This window comes from Mobula hypostoma, chromosome X2 (assembly GCF_963921235.1).
Source record: "Mobula hypostoma chromosome X2, sMobHyp1.1, whole genome shotgun sequence".
NCBI lineage: Eukaryota > Metazoa > Chordata > Chondrichthyes > Myliobatiformes > Myliobatidae > Mobula > Mobula hypostoma.
In genome coordinates, this window is record NC_086129.1 from 45,115,402 (window position 1) to 45,137,566 (window position 22,165).

The window sequence follows — 22,165 nt, forward strand, 5'->3', positions numbered from 1 at the left end:
AGGGCTTCTGATTGGGGAAGACTGAATAATGTTATGGGGACACACTCGTCTACAACTGTTTTGATAAAGTCTGTGACAGCCGTGGTGTATTCATTCAGATCTACAGATGAGTCCTTGAATATGGCTCAGTCTACTGACTTAAAACAATCCGGTAGCTGCTCTCTTGCCTCCCGCAACCACCGCTTTGTTCTCCCAATCTCTGGAACTTTGCTCTTTAGCCTCTGCCTGTGCAGATGGGAGGATAGCCAAGCGATCTGATTTACCAAAATGCGGTCTGGACAAGGAACAGTAGGCATTCCTCATCTTTGTATAACAGTGGTCTAGTATTTTGGGACCTCTGATGCTACAGGTTATATGCTGATAGTAATTGGATAGGGATTTCTTCAAACAAGCCTGGTTGAGTCCCTGACTATGATTTGAAATGCATTGGGATGGACTGTTTCTTGTTTGGAGACGGCATAATGCAGTATCTCAAACATTTGATTATAGTCGGCTGGTGGTGGTATTTAAACTGTGGTCAGGATCATGGAGGAGAACTCCCCAGGTAGATAGATAGGTATACTTTATAGATATACTTCCGAGGGAAGTTGGGTTTCGTTATAGCCACATCAACCAAGAATAGAGCATAAATATAGCAATACAAAAACCACAAACAATCAAACAACAAAATGCAAGCTATGCCAGATGGAAAATAAGTCCAGGACCAGCCTATTAGCTCAGGGTGTCTGACCCTCCACGGGAGGAGCTGCAAGTTTGATGGCCACAGGCAGGAACGACCTCCCGTGCCGCCCAGTGTTGTATCTCGGTGGAATATGGCCGAAGTCCAACAGTAAAAAGTTCAATATCCGGTCTACAAACACATTCCTCGATCGTAATATGACCCGGATTGCACCATCCGTTGTTAACCAGAACAGTAAGCACCCAACTCCTTTATACTTACCGCTCTCAGTGCACTTTCGGTCAGCCCGAACGGTCTGGAAGCCGTCCATGGAAAAGTTTTGATCGGGTATGTCCTCGTGCAGCCCCGTTCCAGTGAAACACATAACACTGCAGTCCCGAAATGTTCTCTGACGCCTGGCTAGCACCGTGAACTCGTCCATTTTATTACCCACCGAATTCCTCTTCTCCATAAGTCTCTGTTGTCTCGATCCGGTCCTCTTTCCTCGCCTTTGTGATCTCCCTCTGCATCCTCTGTGTGTTTTCCTCCAGATTTCAGCAGGGGTGTCCGCCGCTCTGCTCGCTAAACCGGCCAGCATAAGCTCAGTCAGCTGGTCCCTGGAATACACAATGCGACCATGCTTCTGTCCCACTAATGAGACGTGTCGGAATGTAACTATTTCCAGCGCTAAAAACCCAAATAAAACTCTCTCTGCCAGCACGTTAGAGAGGGTGAAGCTTCAACGTGCTACTGTGAAAAAAAAATACAAAAAATAACGTAAGTTAAAATGTAAGAATACTGGTCGGAATGGCTGTAACAGGCTGCATGCACGACCGGCGCATGCGCACAGAACAGACAGCATTTGATTGTTAAGTGTTCAAGGTTGAGGGAACACGAGTCCGACAAAACCACCACATCGGAGCATCACCAAGGGTTTATGATGAAGCACACACCTTCACCTTTTGCCTTTTCCAAATCTTGGCCAGACTATAGTTGGATTAATGTGTGCAGTTTGGACTTCATGCTAAAAGGCAGATATTGAAATGCATCAAATGCATTCTGGAATGGTTCTGGAAAACTGGAAAATTGCAAATGTCACTCCAGTCTTCAATACAGGAGAGAGGCAGAAGAAAGGAAATTATAGGCCTGTTATGGGCCAGTTAGTCTGACCTCAGTGGTTGGGAAGATGTTGGAGTCGATTATTAAGGATATGGTCTCAGGGTACTTGAAGGGACAAGATGAAATGGGCTGTAGTCAGCATGGTTTCCTCAAGGGAAAATCTTACCTGACAAACCTGTTGGAATTCTTTGAAGAAATGACAAGCAGGATAGACAAAGGAAAATTGGTTGCTGTTGTGTATTTGGATTTTCAGAAGGCCTTTGACAAGATGCCACACACGAGGCTGCTTAACAAGCTACGAGCTCATGGTATTACAGGAAAAATTCTAGCATGGATAAAGCAGTAGTTGATGGTAGGAGGCAAAGAGTGGGAATAAAGGAAGTCTTTTCTGGTTGGCTGCTGGTGATTAGTAGTATTCCACAGGGGACTGTGTTGGGACAGATTCATTTTATGTTATATGTCAATGATTTGGATGATGGAATTGATGGCTTTGTTACAAAGTTTGCAGATGACATGAAAATAGGTGGAGGGGCAGTTAGTTTCGAGAGAATAGAGAGGTTAAAGAAGGACAGATTAGGAGAATGTGCAAAGAAGTGGCAGATGGAATACAGTGTCAGGAGGTGTATGGTCATGCAGTTTGGTAGAAGAACTGAAAGGTTTGACTATTTTCTAAATGAAGACAAAATACAAAAATCTGAGGCGCAAAAGGATTTGGGAGTCCTTAAGCAGGATTTCCTAAAGGTTAATTTGCAGGTTGAGTCTGTGGTGAGAAAGGCAAATGCTATGTTACTGTTCGTTTCAAGAACACTGGACTATAAAAGCAAAGATGTAATGTTAACACTTTAACATTGGTGAGGCTTCACTTGGAGTATTGTGAGCAGTTTTGGTCCATTATCATAGAAAAGATGTGCTGAAACCAGAAAGGTTTCAAAGGAGGTGCATGAAAATGATTCCAGGATTAAACGGCTTGTCAAATGAAGAGTAGCCAGCTGGTGGTGTAGTGACATCAGCGCCGGACTTCAGAGCGAAGGTTCCCGAGTTTGAATCCAGCCAGCTCCCTTGCACGCTCTCTGTCCGTGCTGGGTTGAGCATCGGGCTAGCAACTCGGCCTCGTAAAAATAAGAAAGCCTGCTTAAAAAACACCGTCATGACGGCGTCCTGATGATTCCACTTGGAGTTAAGGGCTTTCTTCTTCTCTTCTTCATATGAAAAGTGTTTGATGAATGCTGGAGCAATGGCTGAAGAGCTCGCAGTGAGCCAGTCGAAGTTGGAAATGAGGGGGGATTTGATAGAGGTTTACAAAATTATGAGGGGTATAGACAGAGTAAATGCAAGTTGGCCCTTTCCACTTAGATTAGGAGAGATAAATACAAGAGGATATGGCTTTAGGGTGAAAGGGGAAAGGTTTAGGGGGAATCTCTTCACTCAAGAGAGTGGTGGGAGTGTGGAACGAGCTGCCATCTGATGTGGTAAATGTGGGTCACTCTGAAGTTTTAAGAATAAATTGGATAGGTACATGGATGGGAGAGGTCTGGAGGGTTATGGACTGGGTGCAGGTCAATGGGACTAGTGGAATAAAGTTTCGGCATAGACTAGAAGGGCCAAATGGCCTGTTTTCTGTGTTGTAGTGTTCTATGGTTCTATGGAAGTTGGGTGCTGGGGCTTTGCTGGCTATTCATTACAGTGGACTCTAAAACTCCTTGGAGGTAAAGGACAGCAGTGCAGAAGAGCTACCAAGAACATTCTGGAGGCTGCTGAAAAGGCCTCGTGGTGGCTATGGATCCGGAGGGGGGCATCCATGGATTAGTGCGCCACTTGGACACAAGTCAGGGGCTGATCATCCCTGGCTGGATCGCCCAGTCGAGGTTGTCTGATGATTAAAAACCTGAACCACCCTATCACCCTGAGTTCATCACTGAAGACGTGTCCAAGTAGCACCAGAAGGTGTATTCTACAACTACGATGGCTCTAGGCCTGTATTCACTGGAATTCAGAAGAATGAGGGGTGACCTCATTGAAACCTATAGAATGGTGAAAGGCTTTGATAGAGTGGATGTGGAGAGACTGTTTCCTATGGTGGAAGAGTCTAAGACCAGAGGACACAGCTTCAGGATAGAGGGGCATCCTTTTAGAACAGGGATGAGGAGGAATTTCTTTAGCCAGAGAGTGGTGAATCTGGGGAATTCATTTCCACCGGCAGCTGTGGAGGCCAAGTCTTTATGTATATTTAAGGCAGTGGTTAATAGATTTTTGATTGATCAGGGGATGAAGGGAGATTGTGTCCGAGAGGAAAAATAGGTCAGCCATGATGAAATGACAGAGCAGACTCAATGAGCCAAATGGCCAAATTCTGCTCCTATATCTTATAGTCATATGGTCTGAGCACAGTGGCATTTTTTTAGAAATACACATTTAATTTGCTGAGTTCCTCCAGCATCTTGTGTGTGTTCAAGATTTCTAGCATCTGCAGAACTTCTTGTGTTTAAGTTTGATTGGGCGGATGCTGAGAAAATATTCCTTCTTTTGCGTGTCCAGATCTGGAGGGAGTAAATCTAGGATAAAATGAATGGACTGAGTGTTAAGGAGGAATTTAAGCGGTGTTTAGCATTTGAGACATGATGTGGTTGTTTTAACCACACTAAAGGAGGGTTTACTGCACACAGGAAGGAGAAGGGAATACAAGGATATCAGATGTTTGAGCTGGAGGACTTGCACAGATAGTAAACAATCGCGTGGTTTGAATAAATGGTTTCTATGCAGTACAATTAAATGTTAATATCAAGTACAGAATTTTCAATGACTAGTTTTTATCCAAAAATAGACTTGTTATTGTACTTGTTCTGTGCATTATATCTGTCTCCATAGTAAGTGCTAATGAGTTCAGGGAAATTGTCTTGGAAAAATAACTAACCATCATAATACAAGGAAACTAAATTAGCAAACATTGTTAGAACAGCAAGGGTGATTCTGCTTTATCTACTATGTTAATTCAGCTTGCCCATTCGGCTGAGTGCATTTACATCCCTGGTTTTGAACTGTTATTCTTTGTTGAATATTGACTTACAAAAATAAAAGGATCCATTGCAGTATGTGAAAATAACTTGAAGCAAAGCTAATTAATTATGGTGGAAATGTTATGGCATTTTAGCACTGATAGTTTACTGAATGACAGATGAGCAATATACCAATGCTAACAATAGTTATCAGTAATTTTTATATTAGCTCCTTAATTCTGGCATTCAGAGTAGTTTTAAAATTGTATTTTGTACCCCAATATTGCTGCTATGCCAAGCGTAAAACCCAAAAATCATCATACTTAGCCCTCCGACAAAATCGAAGTTGCTCACAGGATACACATCTCTATTTGAATATCATTTTGTAAGAGCACCCTACAAAATTGAAGCACTTTTGGTGACTTTAAAGTTAACCACACGTCATTTTGTAGAGGATGCTCAGAAAAATTTCTATTCAATTCTTCTCCCCAGGCACTTTCTAGTCTCCAGAAACAGATCAGTGATGCCCACAATCAAGATTTCCATAAAGCACAGAGAAAAATACGACAGATTGCAGACTATGAGCAAAAGGTAAGTAATTTACGTTCTCCTTATTCTTATAGAGAGATGGTAATACCAGAGAGGCACGAGACTACAGATTCAGGAATCTGGAGCAAAATGCAAACTGCTGGAGGTCATGCAGCCTCATCTGTGGAAGGAAATGGACAGTTGATGTTTCAGGCCGAAACCCTTCGTCTGCGCTATAGATGAAAGATCTCGAGTCGAAATGTCGATTGTACATTTCCTTCCACAGAGGTTGCCTGACCTGCTGAGTTCCTCCAGCAGTTTTCTCCTTGTATGGTAATATCTGAGCAGATTTTCAGCATTATTTTAAGAAGGAAAATATCTTCCAAAATGTTACTTTTCTAATAACTAAGTTCCATTTGAGTACACAACTACATAATCAAGTAGCTACTGTTGAGCTATAATATTGAATGTAATGTTTAAATTACTATCTGCAAACTCTGGAATGATATGTGGAGTGTATTGTATAGCTTCACATCCAGTCCTTTTATACTGGGTTTTCAACATTAATTAATGAGAACTGGGTCATCTCCCCAGGGTTAGTTTTTGCAGACCAATTAGGCTTTATACAGGCCTGTCTGTCAAACTGCAATTTTGTGTGTAATACACCACCAGCCCTAATTTTATACTGTTCTGTGCTCTAAAATAGCAATTGACAGGGTGAAATAGAATTTTTTTATACTAGGGAGACGGAAGACATTTATCTACACAATGTGTTCAGGAAGTTGATTGAATTGTTATCACATCACACAACTCTTGCACCTGTAACTATCGTTGACTGTCCATGTCCTTCTTTCATCAAGTCGAAATGCCCAAATCATTCTCTACAGATCAGGCAGCATCTATGGAGGGAAATACTCAGTCAACACCCTTCATCATGACTGAAAAGTCAGAGGGCAGAAACCGCAATAAGGAGGGGGGAGGGGAAGGAATACAAGCTGGCAGGCGCTAGGTGAGACCAGATGAGGGGGAAGGTTGGTGGGTGGAGGACGGGAATGAAATGTAAATCTGGGAGGTGCTAAGTGGAAGTGGTAAAGGGCTGAGGAAGAAAGAATCTGATCTGACAGCAGAGAGGACTATGGAAGAAAGGGAAGAAGGAGGGGAACCAGAGGGACCCAAAATGTTGACTGTTTTCAGGTATTCACTTGGATGCTGCCTGACCTGCTGAGCTCCTCTAGCATTTTGTGTGTGTTGCTCAAGATTTCCAGCATCTGCAGAACCTCTTGTGTCCAAATCATTTTCTGTTTTTGTTGGCCAACGAACCATTTGCAAACTGCCAAACACAAATAGCATACATAGAGAAGAGCTCAAGGTCAGCTAATGCTTTCATGTTAACAAAAGCACTTTGAATTACCACCAAGCCCACACACATCAACAGTAACAGCCCAAATATCTGATAGATATTCGTTTTATCAAGGGCCTCAAACGGCACCTTGAAGGAGAACGAATATGTTATATCGTAACGAAGTGTTTAAACATTCATATTGATACTCTCAAACAAACTTGAACCAGAGCAGTTTAGGCCCAACTTGACTTTGGTTTTAGACCATAAACCATAAGACATAGGAGCAGAATAAGGCCATTGGGCCCATCGAGTTTGCTCCACCATTCAATCGTGGCTGATCCTTTTTCTCCCCCCTTAGTCGCACTCCCCGGACTCCTCCCCGTAACCTTTGATGCCGTGTCCAATCGAGAACCTATCAAGCACTGCCTTCAATACACCCAACGACCTGGCCTCCAAAACTGCCTGTGGTAATAAATTCCACAAATTCAGCATCCTCTGGCTAAAGAAATCTTCCTGCATCATATCCTGAGGCTGTGCCCTCTTGTCCTAGACTCCCCCACCATGGGAAACATCCTTTCCACATCTACTCTGTCTAGACCTTTCAACATTCGAAAGGTTTCAGTGAGATCCCCCCCATCCTTTTAAGTCCCAGCAAGTACAGACCCAGAGCTATCAAACATTCCTCGTATGATAACCCTTTCATTCCCAGAATCATCCTTGTGAACTCCTCTGAACCACCTCCAATGCCAGCACATGTTTTAAATGAGGAGCCCAAAACAGTTCACAATACTCAAGGTGAGGTCTCACCAGTGCCTTATAAAGCCTCAGCATCACATTCCTGCGCTTGTATTCTAGACCTCTTGAAATGAACGCTAACATTGCATTTGTCTTCCTCACCACTGACTCTACCTGCAAGGTAACCTTTAGGGTGTTCTGCACAAGGATTCCCAAGTCCCTTTACATCACAGATTGTTGGCTTTTCTCTCCGTTTAGAAAATAGTCTGCACATTTATTTTTTCTGCCTAAGTGCATGACCATGCATTTTCTAACATTGTATTTCATTTGTCACTCTCTTGCCCATTCTCCTAATATGTCTAAGTCTTTCCACAGCCTACCTGTTTCCTCAACACTACCTGCCTCTTCACCAATCTTCGTATCATCTGAAAATTTGGCAACAAAGCCATCTAGTCGATCATTTACATACAGCATAAAAAGAATCGGTTCCAACACCAATCCCTGTGGAACACCACTAGTCACTGGCAGCCAAGCAGAAAAGGATCATTTTATTCCCACTGACTGCCTCCTACCAATCAGCCAATACTCTAACCATGCCAGTAACTTTCCTGTAATACCATGGGCTTTTGACTTGGTAAGCATCCTCATATGTGGCACCTTGTCAAAGGCCTTCTGAAAGTCCAAATATACAACATCCACTCAATCCCTTTTATCTATCCTACGTGTAATCTCCTCAAAAACTTCCAACAGGTTCATCAGGCAAGATTTTCCCTTAAGGAAACCATGCTGACTTTGTCCTGTCTTGTCCTGTGTCACCAAATACTCCATAACCTCATCCTTAACAATTGACTCCACTATCTTCCCAACCACTGAGGTCAGGCTAACTGGTCCATAATTTCCTTTCTGCTGCCTTCCTCCTTTCTTAAAGAGTGGAGTGACATTTGCAATTTTCCAGTCCTCTGACACAATGCCAGAGTCCAATGGTTTTTGAAAGCTCATTACTAATGGCTCCACAATCTCTACTGCTACTTCTTCCAGAACCCTAGGGTGCAGTTCATCTGGTCCAGGTGACTTATGTACTTTTAGGTCTTTCAGCTTTTTGAGCACCTTCTCCCTTGTAATAGTAACTGCACCCACTTCTCTTCCTTCAACATCTGGCAGAACATCTGGCACACTGCTAGTGTCTTCCACAGTGCAGACTGATGCAAAATGCTAATTTAGTTCATCTGCCATCTCCTTGGCCCCCGTTATTATTTCTCCAGCCTCATTTTCTACCAGTCCTATATCCACTCTCATCTCTTATTTTTTACATTCTTGGAAAAGCTTTTACTAGCCACTTTGATATTGTTTGCTAGCTTGCTTTCATATTTCAAATTTTCCCTCCTAATGATTCTGTTAGTTGCTCTTTGTAGGTTTCTATCTTTCTATCTTCCCACTAATTTTTGCTTTGTTGTATGCTCTCTCTTTTGCTTTTACATTAGCTTTGACTTCTCTTGTCAACCATGGCTGTACTATTTCGCCATTTCTGTATTTCTTTGTTTTTGGAATACATCTGTCCTGCACCTTCCTCATTTTTCCCAGAAACTCATGCCATTGCTGCTCTGCTGTCATCCTGCCAGCAGTTCCTTCCAATTTACATTGGCCAACACCTCTCTCACAGCACTGTAATGTCCTTTACTCCACTGAAATACTGCTATTTCCTTTACTGTAAGCTCCCTAATCGCCTCCGGTTCATTACATAACACCTAATCCAGTATAGCTGATCCCCTAGTAAGCTCAATGACGAACTGCTCTAAAATGCCATCTCCTGGGCATTCAACAACCTCACTCTCTTGAGATCCATTTCCAACCTGATTTTTCCAATTGTCCTGCATGTTGCAATCTCCCATGCCTATCATAGCATTGCCCTTTTGACATTCCTTTTCTATTTCCTGTATAATCTGTGGTCCACATCCCAGCTACTTTTCCCGAGGATTAAATTGCCTGGCATTAATAGTAACATAAAATTATTACATAGAACAATTCAGTAATAGTACAGGCCACTCAGCCCATGATGTTGTGCCAACCATTGAACCTACTTCCCAGACCAATCTAACCTTTCCTTCCCCATAGTCCTGCATTTTTCTTTCATCCATGTGCCTATCTGAGAGTCTCTTAAAAGTCCCTAATATATCACCAGCCCTGTCAATGTGTTCCATGTGCCTTTCACTCTCTGAATATAAAAATCTTATCACTGATATCCCCCCTATACTTTCCTCCAATCACCTTAAAATTATGCCCTCTCGTGTCAGCCATTTCCACCTGGGAAAAAGATGCTGGCTGTTCATTCTACCTCTGCCTCTAATTATCTTTTATACCTCTATCAATTCATCTCTCAAGTTCCTTTGCTCCAAAGTGAAAAGCCTTAGCTTGCTTATTATGCCCTCATAAAACATGCTCTCTAATCCAGGCAGCATCCTGGTAAATCTCCTCTGCACCCTCTCTAAAACTTCCACGTCCTTCCTGTAATGAGGCGACTAGAATTCCGAGTATGGTCTAACCAGGGATTTATAGAGAGGTAACATCACCTCGCGGCTCTTGAACTCAATCTCCTGTCCAGTGAAGGCCAACACGCCATTGCCTTCTTAACAACTCAATCAACTTGCACAGTAACTTTGAGGAATCTGTGGACGTGGACGCCAAGATCCCGCTGTTTCTCCACACTGCTGAGAATCCTACCATTAATCCTGTATTCTGCCTTCAAGTTTGACCTTCCAAAGTGTATCACTTCACACTTTTCTGGATTGAACTCCATCTGCCACTTCTCAGCCCCTCTTGTTAGTATCCCAGTGTAACCTATGACAACCTTCCACACTATCCAACACCACCAACTTGCATGTCATCTGCATAATTGTTTCTGTACATGCGCAGCGGTTAGCACAACACTTTTACAGCTTGGAGTGTCAGACTTTGGAGTTCAATCCCACCATCCTCTGCAAGGAGTTTGTACGTCCTCCCCATAGAATGCGTGGATTTTTTCTGGGTGTTCGAGTTTCCTCCCACAGTCCAAAGATGTACTGGTTAGTAGGTTAATTAGTCATCGTAAAATGTCCTGTGATTAGGCTGGGATTAAATCAGAGGTTTTGACAGCGCATCTGGATAGGCTGAAAGGACCTGTTCCATGCTGTATCTCAATAAGTAAAAATAAAATAAGCTGTTCCCTATTATCCTTATTATTCTGCCGTACTTGTGAATTTGCCCAGTGGTTTTTGCCAGCAATGGTGCATCACCTGAGTCTTTAGAAACATGAAAGCAAGCTGCTGGAGGAACTCAGAGGGTCAGGCAGAGTCTGTGGAGGAAAAGGGAGGGCCGATGTTTCAGGTCAAGACCCTTGATAAGACAGAATGTAAAGAGGAGATGGTTAGTATGCAGAAGTGAGAGGAGAGTGGTAAGATAGGAGCTAACAAACCATAGACAGATTCAGGTGAAAAGGAGTTAATAGGCAGGTGGAACCAAGTGAGGGGTACAAATAATCATAATGACTACAAGGTGATAAATGGACACAAGAAAGGTTACAATTTATGGAGTCTGATAAGAATAGGTGATGAGTGGAATCAGATAAGGGAAGGATGGTGAGCAGATAGGAATGGAAAGGGCAGAGGATAGGGCACCAAGTGGGTTGTATGTGTTGATGATGGACAGATGAAATGAGTGGGGTATATGAGGGAAAAAATCGGGTAATAGAGAAAAGGAAGGTGATAAGGGAGTTTGGTAAAAGGGGGTGTGTGAGAGGTCCTTTGTGGATGAGTAGGAGAGAGTGAAAGGAATAGGCTACCTGAAATTGAAAAACTCAGTGTTCATCCCATTGGCTTTAGACTATATAGGCAGAATATGAGTTTTGGCCTCATTCTAGCAGTGGAGGAGACAAGAAATGGGCAGGTTGCTGTGGGAGGGAAATGAGGATTCAGCAAGTCCTGAAGTCGAGACCTGATGACCAAAACCCTCGGTCTGTGAACCTGTGAGCCCATCGGGGAAATCGAATGCCCAATGTCTATAAGTCCACTGGAAGCTGTTCTGTCTTGGGGCTAGAAGCCTGTGTGTGAGTGGGTGGGTAGATGGGAGGGGGTTGTTTTGCAGTTATTGCTTAGTTGCTGTTGTTCTGTTGTTGTTGTCAATTGTGTTGTTCTGAACTTTGTGAGCATGTTTGGCGACACTTGCGGGCTACCCTCAGCACACCCTTAGGTTATGAGGTAATTCATTGAATGTTTTATGTACGTGTAATAAATAAATCTGAATTTGAAACTGAAGATGGCCATTGTGGCTAGAGCGCAAGTGCTCAGTAAAGTGATAAGTGATTAGTCTTTACTTAGTCCCACTGATGTAGAGGAGGCTGCCTCAAGAGCACTGAGTACAGGTTGGAGGTGGTACATGTGAATCTCTGCCTCACCTGGAAGGGCTGTTTTGGACCCTTAATAGTGATGAGGGAGAACGTGTAGGAACAGGTGTTGTACCTCCTGTGGTTGTGGGAAAATTGCCTGGGAAACGGGAGGGATGGGCAACTTAGCTACTTCAGACGGAAAAACAACATAACAATTTTTCATTCTTATCTTCATGCCCATTATATGAAACACCCTCAGGACTCTTTTGGAGTAATATATAAAATATTTATATGGTTTGCGCTGAGCTTCAGATACCTGAGGGTGCAAACTGTATCAGATGTAACATTCTATTTCAATATGTTTCTCCTCATTTCCAGCATGACTACAAACTGCAGCAATATATTCAGTAGCCTAACTAGATTGAATAGTCTAACTATGTGTTTTCTAACTAAAGAGAAAAGGAGGCGTGTTGGACAAATTTGCAGAGTTTTGCTGCAAAAGCAGCATATGCATGGGAAACATTTGACTCCCTTCTATTCTTTAGCATTCCATAAGACTGACCAAATAAAATGAAATTAAAACACAAAGTTCACCAATTCCAGCTGTTGCCTTTCAAGTTTCAAAACTAATATTTCCAAGACCAGGGCAGTTAAATTATCTTGGTCTCCTAGGCAGGCAAGGAAATACAAATATATTGAGTGACTTCAATAAAAAAAAATGTTATCTCAAATTTCAGTGAAGACATTGGGCAGCTAAGATGCAAAGAACACTGCCTAGTCTGCAAGTTTATAGTGCTGGTTGGGTATTTTGACTGTTGTTCAGTCCCCATATACAAACGTAAGAATGATGCCTCTTTTACTGATTGATACTTGATGCTGACTTTCAAATGTGCTGTGAGTTGCTGCATGTTCTTCCCTTGTTTGGATCTGCATGGATTTTATTGCTCAGTGCAGTAGTTTTATTGCTGAAGGTGTTGTTAACCAGAAGTTGCCATAAATCTTTTTACATTTCGAGTCTTTTCATAAGAACTGTGTTGGTAACAGTTAGATATTTGCTTTATGCTATTATTGGTGATTGTAGCTGAGTAATTTGTTGAAAGAAAAACGTGATGAAGTGGGGAAAGAGCATGAGAGGAAACTGGAGCAGCTTAAAGAAGAGCACCAACAAACTATGGACAGAATTAGAGAGGAATATGAAGAAAAGGTGAGAAAACATTTACTTCCACCATCCGGACTTGAGTCAAGTTCCTTTTTAATTCTGTTTAATGTGTGCAGGATTTGCTAATAAAGTAATTGGATTGAGAGTCGGGATCTAATCAATGTTTGGGATTTGAGAGAAGTGAATCCTGTTGAACATGTGGCCCTATTTCAGTCCTTCTTTATTGTATACAGACAGACCCTTGGTTACGACAAGCTTCTGTTCCTAAGAACTGTTCATAACCGAAACTGCTCATAAGTTGGAAAATGAACAAGAACAGGGTCATGGTAGCATAGCAAGCAGTTAACGCAATGCTATAACGGCTCATAGAGTCAGAATTCAAAGTTCAATTCCAATGCCATCTGTAAAGAGTTTGTGTGTTCTTCCCATGACCACATGAGTTTTCTCCCACAGTCCAAAGACGTATCAGTTAGTAGGTTAATTGGTCATTGTAAATTATCCTGTGATTATGCTCAGATTAATAGGTGGGTTGCAGGGTGGCATGGCTCATTGGGCAGGAAAGGGAAGGGTCTGTTCTGCACTATATTTCTAATTTAAAAAATAAACAAGCACAGTGTATGGGGAAGGATCACAGAAACAACATGAGAACAGAAATTGATGGGAGTGCGAGTTGGCACAGGAAAAGCTGTATCCAGCCAGCCTTACTGACCCAATGAGTCTGCCCAGCGTTTCCAGCTCTTCTGGGCTTGATTCAACCCCCAATTATCATGATTGGATGGGGTGGGTGGGGATAGAAGGTACACTGAAATTTCCATTCCCAACCAACACCATGGAAAGCATATTTTCCAGATACATCACCGCTTGTTATTCAACCACATGAGGCCACAAGAAACTACAGAGAATTGTAGACCAACACACACATTCCAAAGGCCAGCTTCCCCTCTATGGACTCTGTCTGTACTTCTCGCAGCCAGCATAATCAAAGGCCCTATCCACCCTGGGCATTTTGTCTTCCCCCCTCTCCCATCAACAGAAGATACAAAAAGCCTGAAACCACATTCCACCAGGCTTCTGTCCCACTGTTATAAGGCTATTGAACAGTCCCCTGGTGTGATAAGATAGATTCTTGACCTCACAATCTTCCTAGTTATGGCTTTGCACTTATTGTCTATCTGCACTGCACTTCCTCTTTAAATGTAATACTTTATTCTGCATTATGATATTTCTTCACCTCAATGCACTATCGTAATGACTTGATCTGTATGAACACTATCAAGATAAGTTTTTCCACTGGACTTTGCTACATGCGACAATAATAAACCAATTTAGCAAATTTACCAAATCCATTATATTTTTCAGCATAAAGTTATAAATTAAGACTTTTTTAATTCCAGTATTACTCTGTGTTTCCCCATCCATCGCTTTGCTTGCCATATCAAGTTTCTTCATTCATTTTGTTCAGGAGCGACAGCAGAGAAGTAAACTGCTAAAGCAGCTGCAGGACGAGCACGAGCGTCTAACCAAGTTTCATGAGCAGGAGATTTCAGTTCTTGGTCGGGAGCTGGAGCGTCAACTCAGTGAGTTGCAAAAATCATATGAGAAAAAAGTAAGAATGGAAGCAGTTTCTTATAATACACTTCTTGTTAACTTTGCTACCCACTTAAGGAATCATATGAAGAACAATCCAAATGAACAACATTGCCAGACAAAATACCTCAAGGGTTGTTGCTTGGTTGCTTGTTGTTTGTCATCAATATCAATAATCTTGATGATGTGGTGAACTGGGTCAGCAAATTTGCAGATGTCACCAAGTATGGGGGGTAGCAGACAGCAAGGAAGACCATCAGAGTCTGTGGCAGGATCTGGACCTGAAAAATGGCAGATGGAATTGAATGTAGACAAGTGTGAGGTGTTGTACTTTGGGAGGACCAGCCAGTGTAAGACTTACACAGTGAATGGTAGGGCACTGAGGAGTGTGATAGTATAGAGTCATCTGGGAGTACAGGTCCATAATTCCTTGGAAAGTAGCTTCACAGGTAGATAGAGTCGTGAAGAAGCTTTTGGCACCTTGGCTTTCATAATTCAAAGTATTGACTACAGGCATTGGGATGATATGCTGAAGTTGAATAAGACAATAGTGAGGCCTAATTTGGAGTATTGTATTCAATTTTGGTCACCTAGTGTACCTACAGGAAAGATATCAATAAAATTGAAAGAGTACAGGGAAAATTTTTAATGATGTTGCCGGACCTGAGTTATGAGGAAAGGTTGAATAGGTTAGAACTTTATTCCCTAGAGCACAGGAAAATGAGGGCAGATTTGATAGAGGTATACAAAATTATGAGTGGTATAGATGGGGTAAATGCAAGCAGGCTTTTTCCACTGAAGTCGGGTGAGACTAAAACTAGGGGTCATAGGTTTAGGGTGAAAGGTGAAATATTTAAGGGGAACCTGAGGGGAAACTTCTTCACTCAGAAGGCCAGTGAGAATGTGGAATGAGATGCCAGCAGAAGTGGTGGATGTGGGTTCAATTTCAACATTGAAGAAAAACCAATAAGTACATCGATGGGCAGGGGATGGAGGACTATGGTCCATTTATGGGTCAATGGGACTAGGCAGAATAACAGTTCATGTATTAAATGGGCCAAAAAGCCTGTTTCGGTGGTGTAGTACTCTATAATTCTATGTGTTGAATTTGTTTCAGGTATTTTTCAAGTAGGTTGATCAGTAATTTCACCTCAAGAGCACTTGGGTAGAAACCAATTCTCAGTTGTTTGTGATAAACAGGTGCATTAACATTTTAGTGCATACACAAGAGGATGAACTTTAATTACTTTTTTAAAAGGAGGATAATTAATTTTCAACATGAATATCTTATTAACATCAAAAATCACATTGACTGCGATATCCTTCAAGGCTAAGTTCCGTCTCTTTACCAGGAATACAGAGCATTGTAAGCAATAGGTAGCAGTAAAGAAAGAGGGTCATCTGCCTGTAAATCTGGCCATACGGTTTAATCCAATCAATGTTTAAGATACAAATGGACTCTGGTAGCTATCAATATAGGACTTATTAAAGCATATTTGTTCTTTGCATATGTATCCAACTGTGTAAATGAGATCACCTTATTTGTGATTCTTGCCAATTTTTGGATGGATACACTTGGACTGAGGGTATTAAAGAGATTAGCTTTATTTGTTGCATGTACATCAAAACATGCAGTGAAATCAAATAAGAGAGGTTTGTGCTAGGCAGCCTGCAACTCTTGCCATGGTTTCATCATCATCACAGCATGCTCACAACTTACTAACCCCAACTGCATATCTTTTGGAGTGTGAGAGGAAACCCATGTGGTCACTGAGAAAACATACAAACACCTTACAGATAGCGGTGGAAATTGAACCATGATCTTAGAGCTGTCTCTGTAATAGCATTACACTAACTGCTACACTACTATGTAGCTGAGTCTAAAGAAACCCTTTTACTTTTAAGCAGAATTAAAACAAAACTGCATTGGAAAATATGGGCCCAGTCTGTTCCATAATACAGTTGCCTTTGTAGGAACCCATTTTTTTAAACCTCACCTCAGATCCTTGTACGTCCCATAGCTTAAATAAGTAAAAGCAGTAGTCCAAAATTTTAATCAACAGAAGACATTTTTGCCTTGTTGTATGATCATACAAGTTAAGAGCAACAGCAAGCCACCATTGTTGACACCATTATTCCCCCATCATCTTTGTTTTTGTTTGATTCTGTGGTCTCCTGTGTGCTGCACTTCAGAAGGCCTTTACTCTTCTTAATGATTGCATAGAACCATTTTTCACAACCCAAGAAAATCTCTGGCTCTTTAATACATCTTCAGGAAGTGGAAGCTTTTTTTGTTGCATTCTGTTCCCTTAAACCTTTTCACAACTTTTGGAATTAAATTTTTATTCGTTCAACACATTATATTGTTGTTATAGATGGAAAATAATTTAATATAATTTTATTTTCTATTTATATAGTGGTACAGCGCAGTAACAGGCCCTTCCAGACCAACGAGCCGATACTGCCCAATTACCCTCTTGTGATGAATTACCTACTAACCCCATAGGTCTATGTGGAACGTGGGAGGAAATAGGAACACTAGGAGAACATACAAGCTCATTACAGACAGTATTGGGAAATCAACCCAGGGTTGCTAGCACTGTAATAGTGTTACACTAACTGCAGGCCTATCATGCCGCTCTTCAAACAAAAAAAAAGAGCTTAAAATTGACAAACCAATCTAATTGCCCTAATAAGGAGTTAGTTGATATTTTTTCCCCTACTTTGAACAGTATCCTAATGACACAAATTGCAGCTAAACATTGCAACATTTTCAGAACTTGCCTTTGTCTATAGACAATAGAAAATAGGTTCATACTTCAATTTACTTATTTACACAAGAACCACGCTTATCTATGCACCTGCAGGAATTGAAAATCAAGAAGTCTGAGGAGCAGCTGGAGATGAGAAGCAAAGAACTGAATGCCAAGTGCAATTTGCTGCAAAATCAGGTAGGCGACATCTAGGCTGCATAACACACAGTCTAAGAACCAATCCATTTTCATTGTGAACAGCCCTCTATTTCAGAATTCAGCCTTTGAAAAATACCAAAAGAAAATCAGTTTTTTTTTCTTTTGAGGTTGAATCACTATTTGTGTTCCAATCTCTTCTGATCAATTAATATGCCTTTTCAGTTGTGGTGTTTTTATGTATGTTTTTAAGTGTGTTTGGAAAAAATGTATCAGGAGCTTCTCGAGTCATTATTTACAGTAAAAGACTTGAGTTATAAGTGAAATCAAAGCAAAATGTCATAGACTTCCAATCACTTCGATAACAATAGAAACAAAGGGTTAGTGAACTTCACTCATTATTGGGAGAATATAGCGATGGAAAATTTTTCAGAAAGTGCGGAATCAAGAAGAAAGTGATGTGTTGAAATCAGGAGTGTTTAAATAACAAAAGGAAAGAAGTGAAAAGCAGAAAAGAGATGAAATGAAGCAAAACCAAGCATGGATGCAGAACTTAAGTAAGTGGCTAGAATAGACCAGCATAATATGAAGGACACATTCAGGAAACATTTATCAAAATGGAGAAAGTTAGTGAGGTCCTGATCCTTGGCTGAAACAAGGCGAGCAGTTGTCATTAGAGCAAACTAGCACCACACCACATCAAGAAGGCGTTTTCAAGTTCAAGTTTATTATCATTCGACCATTCACATGTAATACAGCAAAACAAAGCATGTTTCCTCTGAGACCAAGGGACAAAACCAGTACACACAGTCACACACAGCACATATAGTTATGATCCAGCACACAGAGTTACAAAATAAATTAACAAAATTCCCTGAGTGGCATGGCCTGAAGACAGGTTGACATATAGTGTGAGGTATATGTTTCTGTAAGACAATATAAAACTGGCACTATTATAATTAAACAAGTAGTCATATAAGTGTACAAGATGAAAAGGAGAGTGTCAGCTTGAGATATTCCATTGTCAGAACCTGCTGCCTAAAAGAAAATGAGAACAGCATAAAGGTCTAATGTTAAGAAAATCTTTCGAACACAGGCAAAACTGCAATATACAAAAGTAGCTCATTATATTTATAAAAGAAGATGAGGGAAAACAAATTAACACTCTTAAGAAAACTGGGTGCTATAAGGCTTTAAAATACAAGCCCATGGATCCTTGAAGGTACTAAATCGATTGAGAGGATTGCAAAAAAAAATCGCTTACAAGATGTTATGCTCCATTAACCAAGGCATAGTGTATAAATGCTGGGATCCTTTGGTAGGTGCATAGTTTTTTTGAAGTTAGTATACAGCTTGAGTACTGTTTGTAATCTGGACACCATGCCACAGGAAGGATTCAACCTTTTATATTAAAAAATGTATTAGAAATGTACCAGATTCTTTCCAGGAATTAAGTATCTTAACCGGTAGGAAGAACTGGGTAAACTGAAATAAGCTGGAGATTGCAATGAGATTGAAGTGTATAAAACTATGGGCCAAGATAGAAGAAGAATCTAAAATCTTATTTTAGCAGAGAAGTCTTAATGTAGAATTAAATAACTTTGCCAGTTCACTTTCTCCACTTGAATCAGAACTGGCCAGTTCTTCAGTGATACTCACCTGTGATATTAACTCAGTTTTTCTCTCTCTTCTCTATGTGATGTGCTGGTGCATTTCAAACATTCCCCTTTAGGTTTAATTTCTCAGCAACATCTTTTGCCTGTATTTCACAGATTTAACACTTCCCTTTGCTTTTTCTCTCTCTAATATCCCCCATTAATCTATCAACCAGATGGCCCCATGGACATCACAGTCACTTTGCCAACTCTGGCCCAACCCTGAATTCTATTCGTCCCTTCCCCCAAACTTTGTAGAACTTGAAACTTGTTTTCCAACCTGTGATAAAGGGTCCACAACTCATAATGTTAACTTTGATTTCCTTTTGATGCCCAGTCTGAGTTTTGCAATGGTTTCTGTCTTTCTTTCAGGCTTGCAGCATCTGTAAGGTTTTCTGGTCAGATGACAGAATTATTTTTTCATGCAGGAAGAGTCAGGAGGTTATTGCTTAAAGCAGCAGTAAACTCCACACAGTCTCCTGAATGTTGTGGTGTTCTTCAAATAAAGATCACAGATCAACTTTGTTCACCACAATATATTAACATATTTTAGGAATTTGTGTTGGTCAGAGTGTAACATGCAACAAAAAGCAACAATATTCAACAATTCAAGGAATAAAGAATTATATGTAAATTTAAAAGGCAGATGAAGATAGAGGTTAAAGGATGGATAAATTGTGCATAAATAAATAAATACCAACATGTATGTACAATGTAAACAGCATTACAGAAGATAGTTTAAAGTATTTGCAGTGCAGTGTCAGGGGTAATAGACAGAGGGGTAGGGGTAACTAGAATTGTTGATCAAATTAACTATCTGGGGGTGAAGCTTTTGTTTTAATTGGCTTTCCAGAAGGGAGTTTTTGGACAAGTATCCAGTTAAACAGACAAAAGACAATTACCATGAAGAGAGGCCATCCATGTCCAGGGTAAACTACCTGTTTATTGTGCCCTGAAATAATTGCTCATGTTCAATGTCAACAGCCACACATGGTAACCCACTCCATAGCCCTGAATGAAACAAAATACTGCAATCGCCCATCATCTCTAGAGATCTAAATCCATGTAGTTGACTTAGGGGTACAAACTGCTTCTGTTGTACTTTTCAGGAAATGTCATTGAAACTGAAGAAGCAACAACTCCGTGCAGAGGAGGAACAGCTGCAGAGGGACCAGGCTGTAAGTGCTCATCTCACTACTCAAACAGGTTGATTGCTGTTCTGGATGGGACTTTTCACATAAATACAAAAATGTTAATGTTCTTTTTACACTGGCCTTGGCATGCATTTACATGATATCTTGTTTCTTATTTCTATTTGTCATTTTCCTTTTCACTGTCTCTTGAGGAAGTCAGGGAGGAGATGATCGAGGGGTTGATAGGTGTGGTTGCCAAAGGAAAATAACTGTGACCTCCATGCAATGATTGAACCTATTTCTAGTGCCAGGGCTTAGGAACCTAGCAGCCAAAGAAAGGTGGGACATGGGAGAGTCAGAGATGCGCTTTTCTTTACAGAGAGTGGTGGGTGCATGGATTATGCTGCCAGGGGTGGTAGTAGAGACGGGCACATTAGGGACATTTAAGAAACCCTTAGATAGGCACATGGATGATAAAAAAAAATACAGGGTTATGGCAAAGAGAATAGTTAAATTAATCAAAACATGTTAAAAGGTAGGCATAACATCATGGGCCAAAGGGTGTATGTTGTGCTGTAATGTTCTATGTTAGAGCTAGCAGACAAACACTTGTGCATTGGTGAGAAGCGTATTCCACCCATATCCAAACCTATCTTCCACTGTTCACTTCCTCTCGATCATGTGGCATCCTACTCACTGCAACACACACAAACTTCACCATTCCCCATTCATTTTAGGTGATCATGACGAGTCCAAGAATTGTTGCCCTCCAGCTGTCAGATTCTCATTCCAGCTGGCCGTTGGGAGTGTAGCAACTTTCATTATAAGGTTTTTAATGGGATATAGTTGATAATTTCAACTTGACTTCTATTTTTGTGAAACTGCCAGCTGCAACCTGCTCCCTCTCCATCTTCCCAAAAATTTGTCCTACTTATCGTAAAAAAAATCAGGCAAGATGTAAAATTAATCTGGACCCACAGCAATTTACCTATTGTCACAATAGGTCTGCAGCAGATGCAATCTCAATGGCTCTTCACACGGCCCTAGGTCACCTGAATAATACAAACACCTATGTCAAGATGCTGTTCATTGACTATAGCTCAGCATTTTAACACCATCATTCCCACAGTCTGAACGATAAGCTACAGATTCTGGGCCTCTGTACCTCCCTCAGAATCAGAATCAGGTTTATTATCACCGGCATGTGTTGAGAAACTTGTTAACTTAGCAGCAGCAGTTCAATGCAATACATAATATAGAAGAAAGAAAAAATAAATAAATAGATAAATAAATTACAGTATACGTATATTGAAAAGATTGAAAATCATGCAAAAAAACAAATAATATATATTTAAAAGTGAGATAGTATCCAATGGTTCAATGTCCATTTAGGAATCAGATGGCAGAGGGGAAGAAGCTGTTCCTGAATCGCTGAGTTTGTGCCTTCAGGCTTCTGTACCTCCTAGCTGATGGCAACAGTGAGAAAAGGGCATGCCCTGGGTGCTGGAGGTCCTTAATAATGGACGCTGCCTTTCCGAGACACCGCTCCTTGAAGATGTCCTGCATACTTTGCAGCCTGTCAGAATGCTCTCCACGGTACATCTATAGAAGTTTTTGAGTGTGTTTGTTGACATACCAAATCTCTTCAAACTCCTAATGAAGTACAGCTGCTGTTTTGCCTTCTTTATAACTACATCGCTATGTTGGGACCAGGTTAGATCCTCAGAGATCTTGACACCCAGGAACTTGAAGCTGCTCACTTTCTCCACTTCTGATCCCTCTATGAGGATTGGTATGTGTTCTTTCGTCTCACCCTTCCAGAAGTCCACAGTCAACTCTTTCGTCTCACTGACATTGATTGCCAGGTTATTGCTGCAGCACCACTCCACTAGTTGGCATATCTCACTCCTGTACACCCTCTCGTCACCATCTGAGATTCTACCAACAATGGTTGTATCATCAGCAAATTTATAGATGGTGTTTGAGCTAT

The 22,165-nt window shown here is 41.1% G+C and overlaps 1 protein-coding gene across 7 annotated transcripts in view; it reads left to right on the forward strand.

Annotated features, from left to right (window-relative positions):
- LOC134340740 (centrosomal protein of 164 kDa-like) overlaps positions 1 to 22,165 on the forward strand; it is a 315,206-nt gene that overhangs the window by 251,776 nt on the left and 41,265 nt on the right. For 6 of the 7 annotated variants that reach the window (XR_010016618.1, XM_063038209.1, XM_063038212.1 and 3 more), the window contains 5 exons: positions 5,263 to 5,361; positions 12,814 to 12,936; positions 14,354 to 14,497; positions 17,346 to 17,429; positions 20,152 to 20,220. Coding sequence is in view for 6 of the 7 variants with exons in the window: in XM_063038209.1 (XP_062894279.1) it covers positions 5,263 to 5,361; positions 12,814 to 12,936; positions 14,354 to 14,497; positions 17,346 to 17,429; positions 20,152 to 20,220 (519 nt within the window). In the remaining variant the exon portion in view is untranslated. The remainder of the gene's footprint in view (positions 1 to 5,262; positions 5,362 to 12,813; positions 12,937 to 14,353; positions 14,498 to 17,345; positions 17,430 to 20,151; positions 20,221 to 22,165) is intronic. The other variant, XM_063038210.1, reaches the window with a different exon arrangement.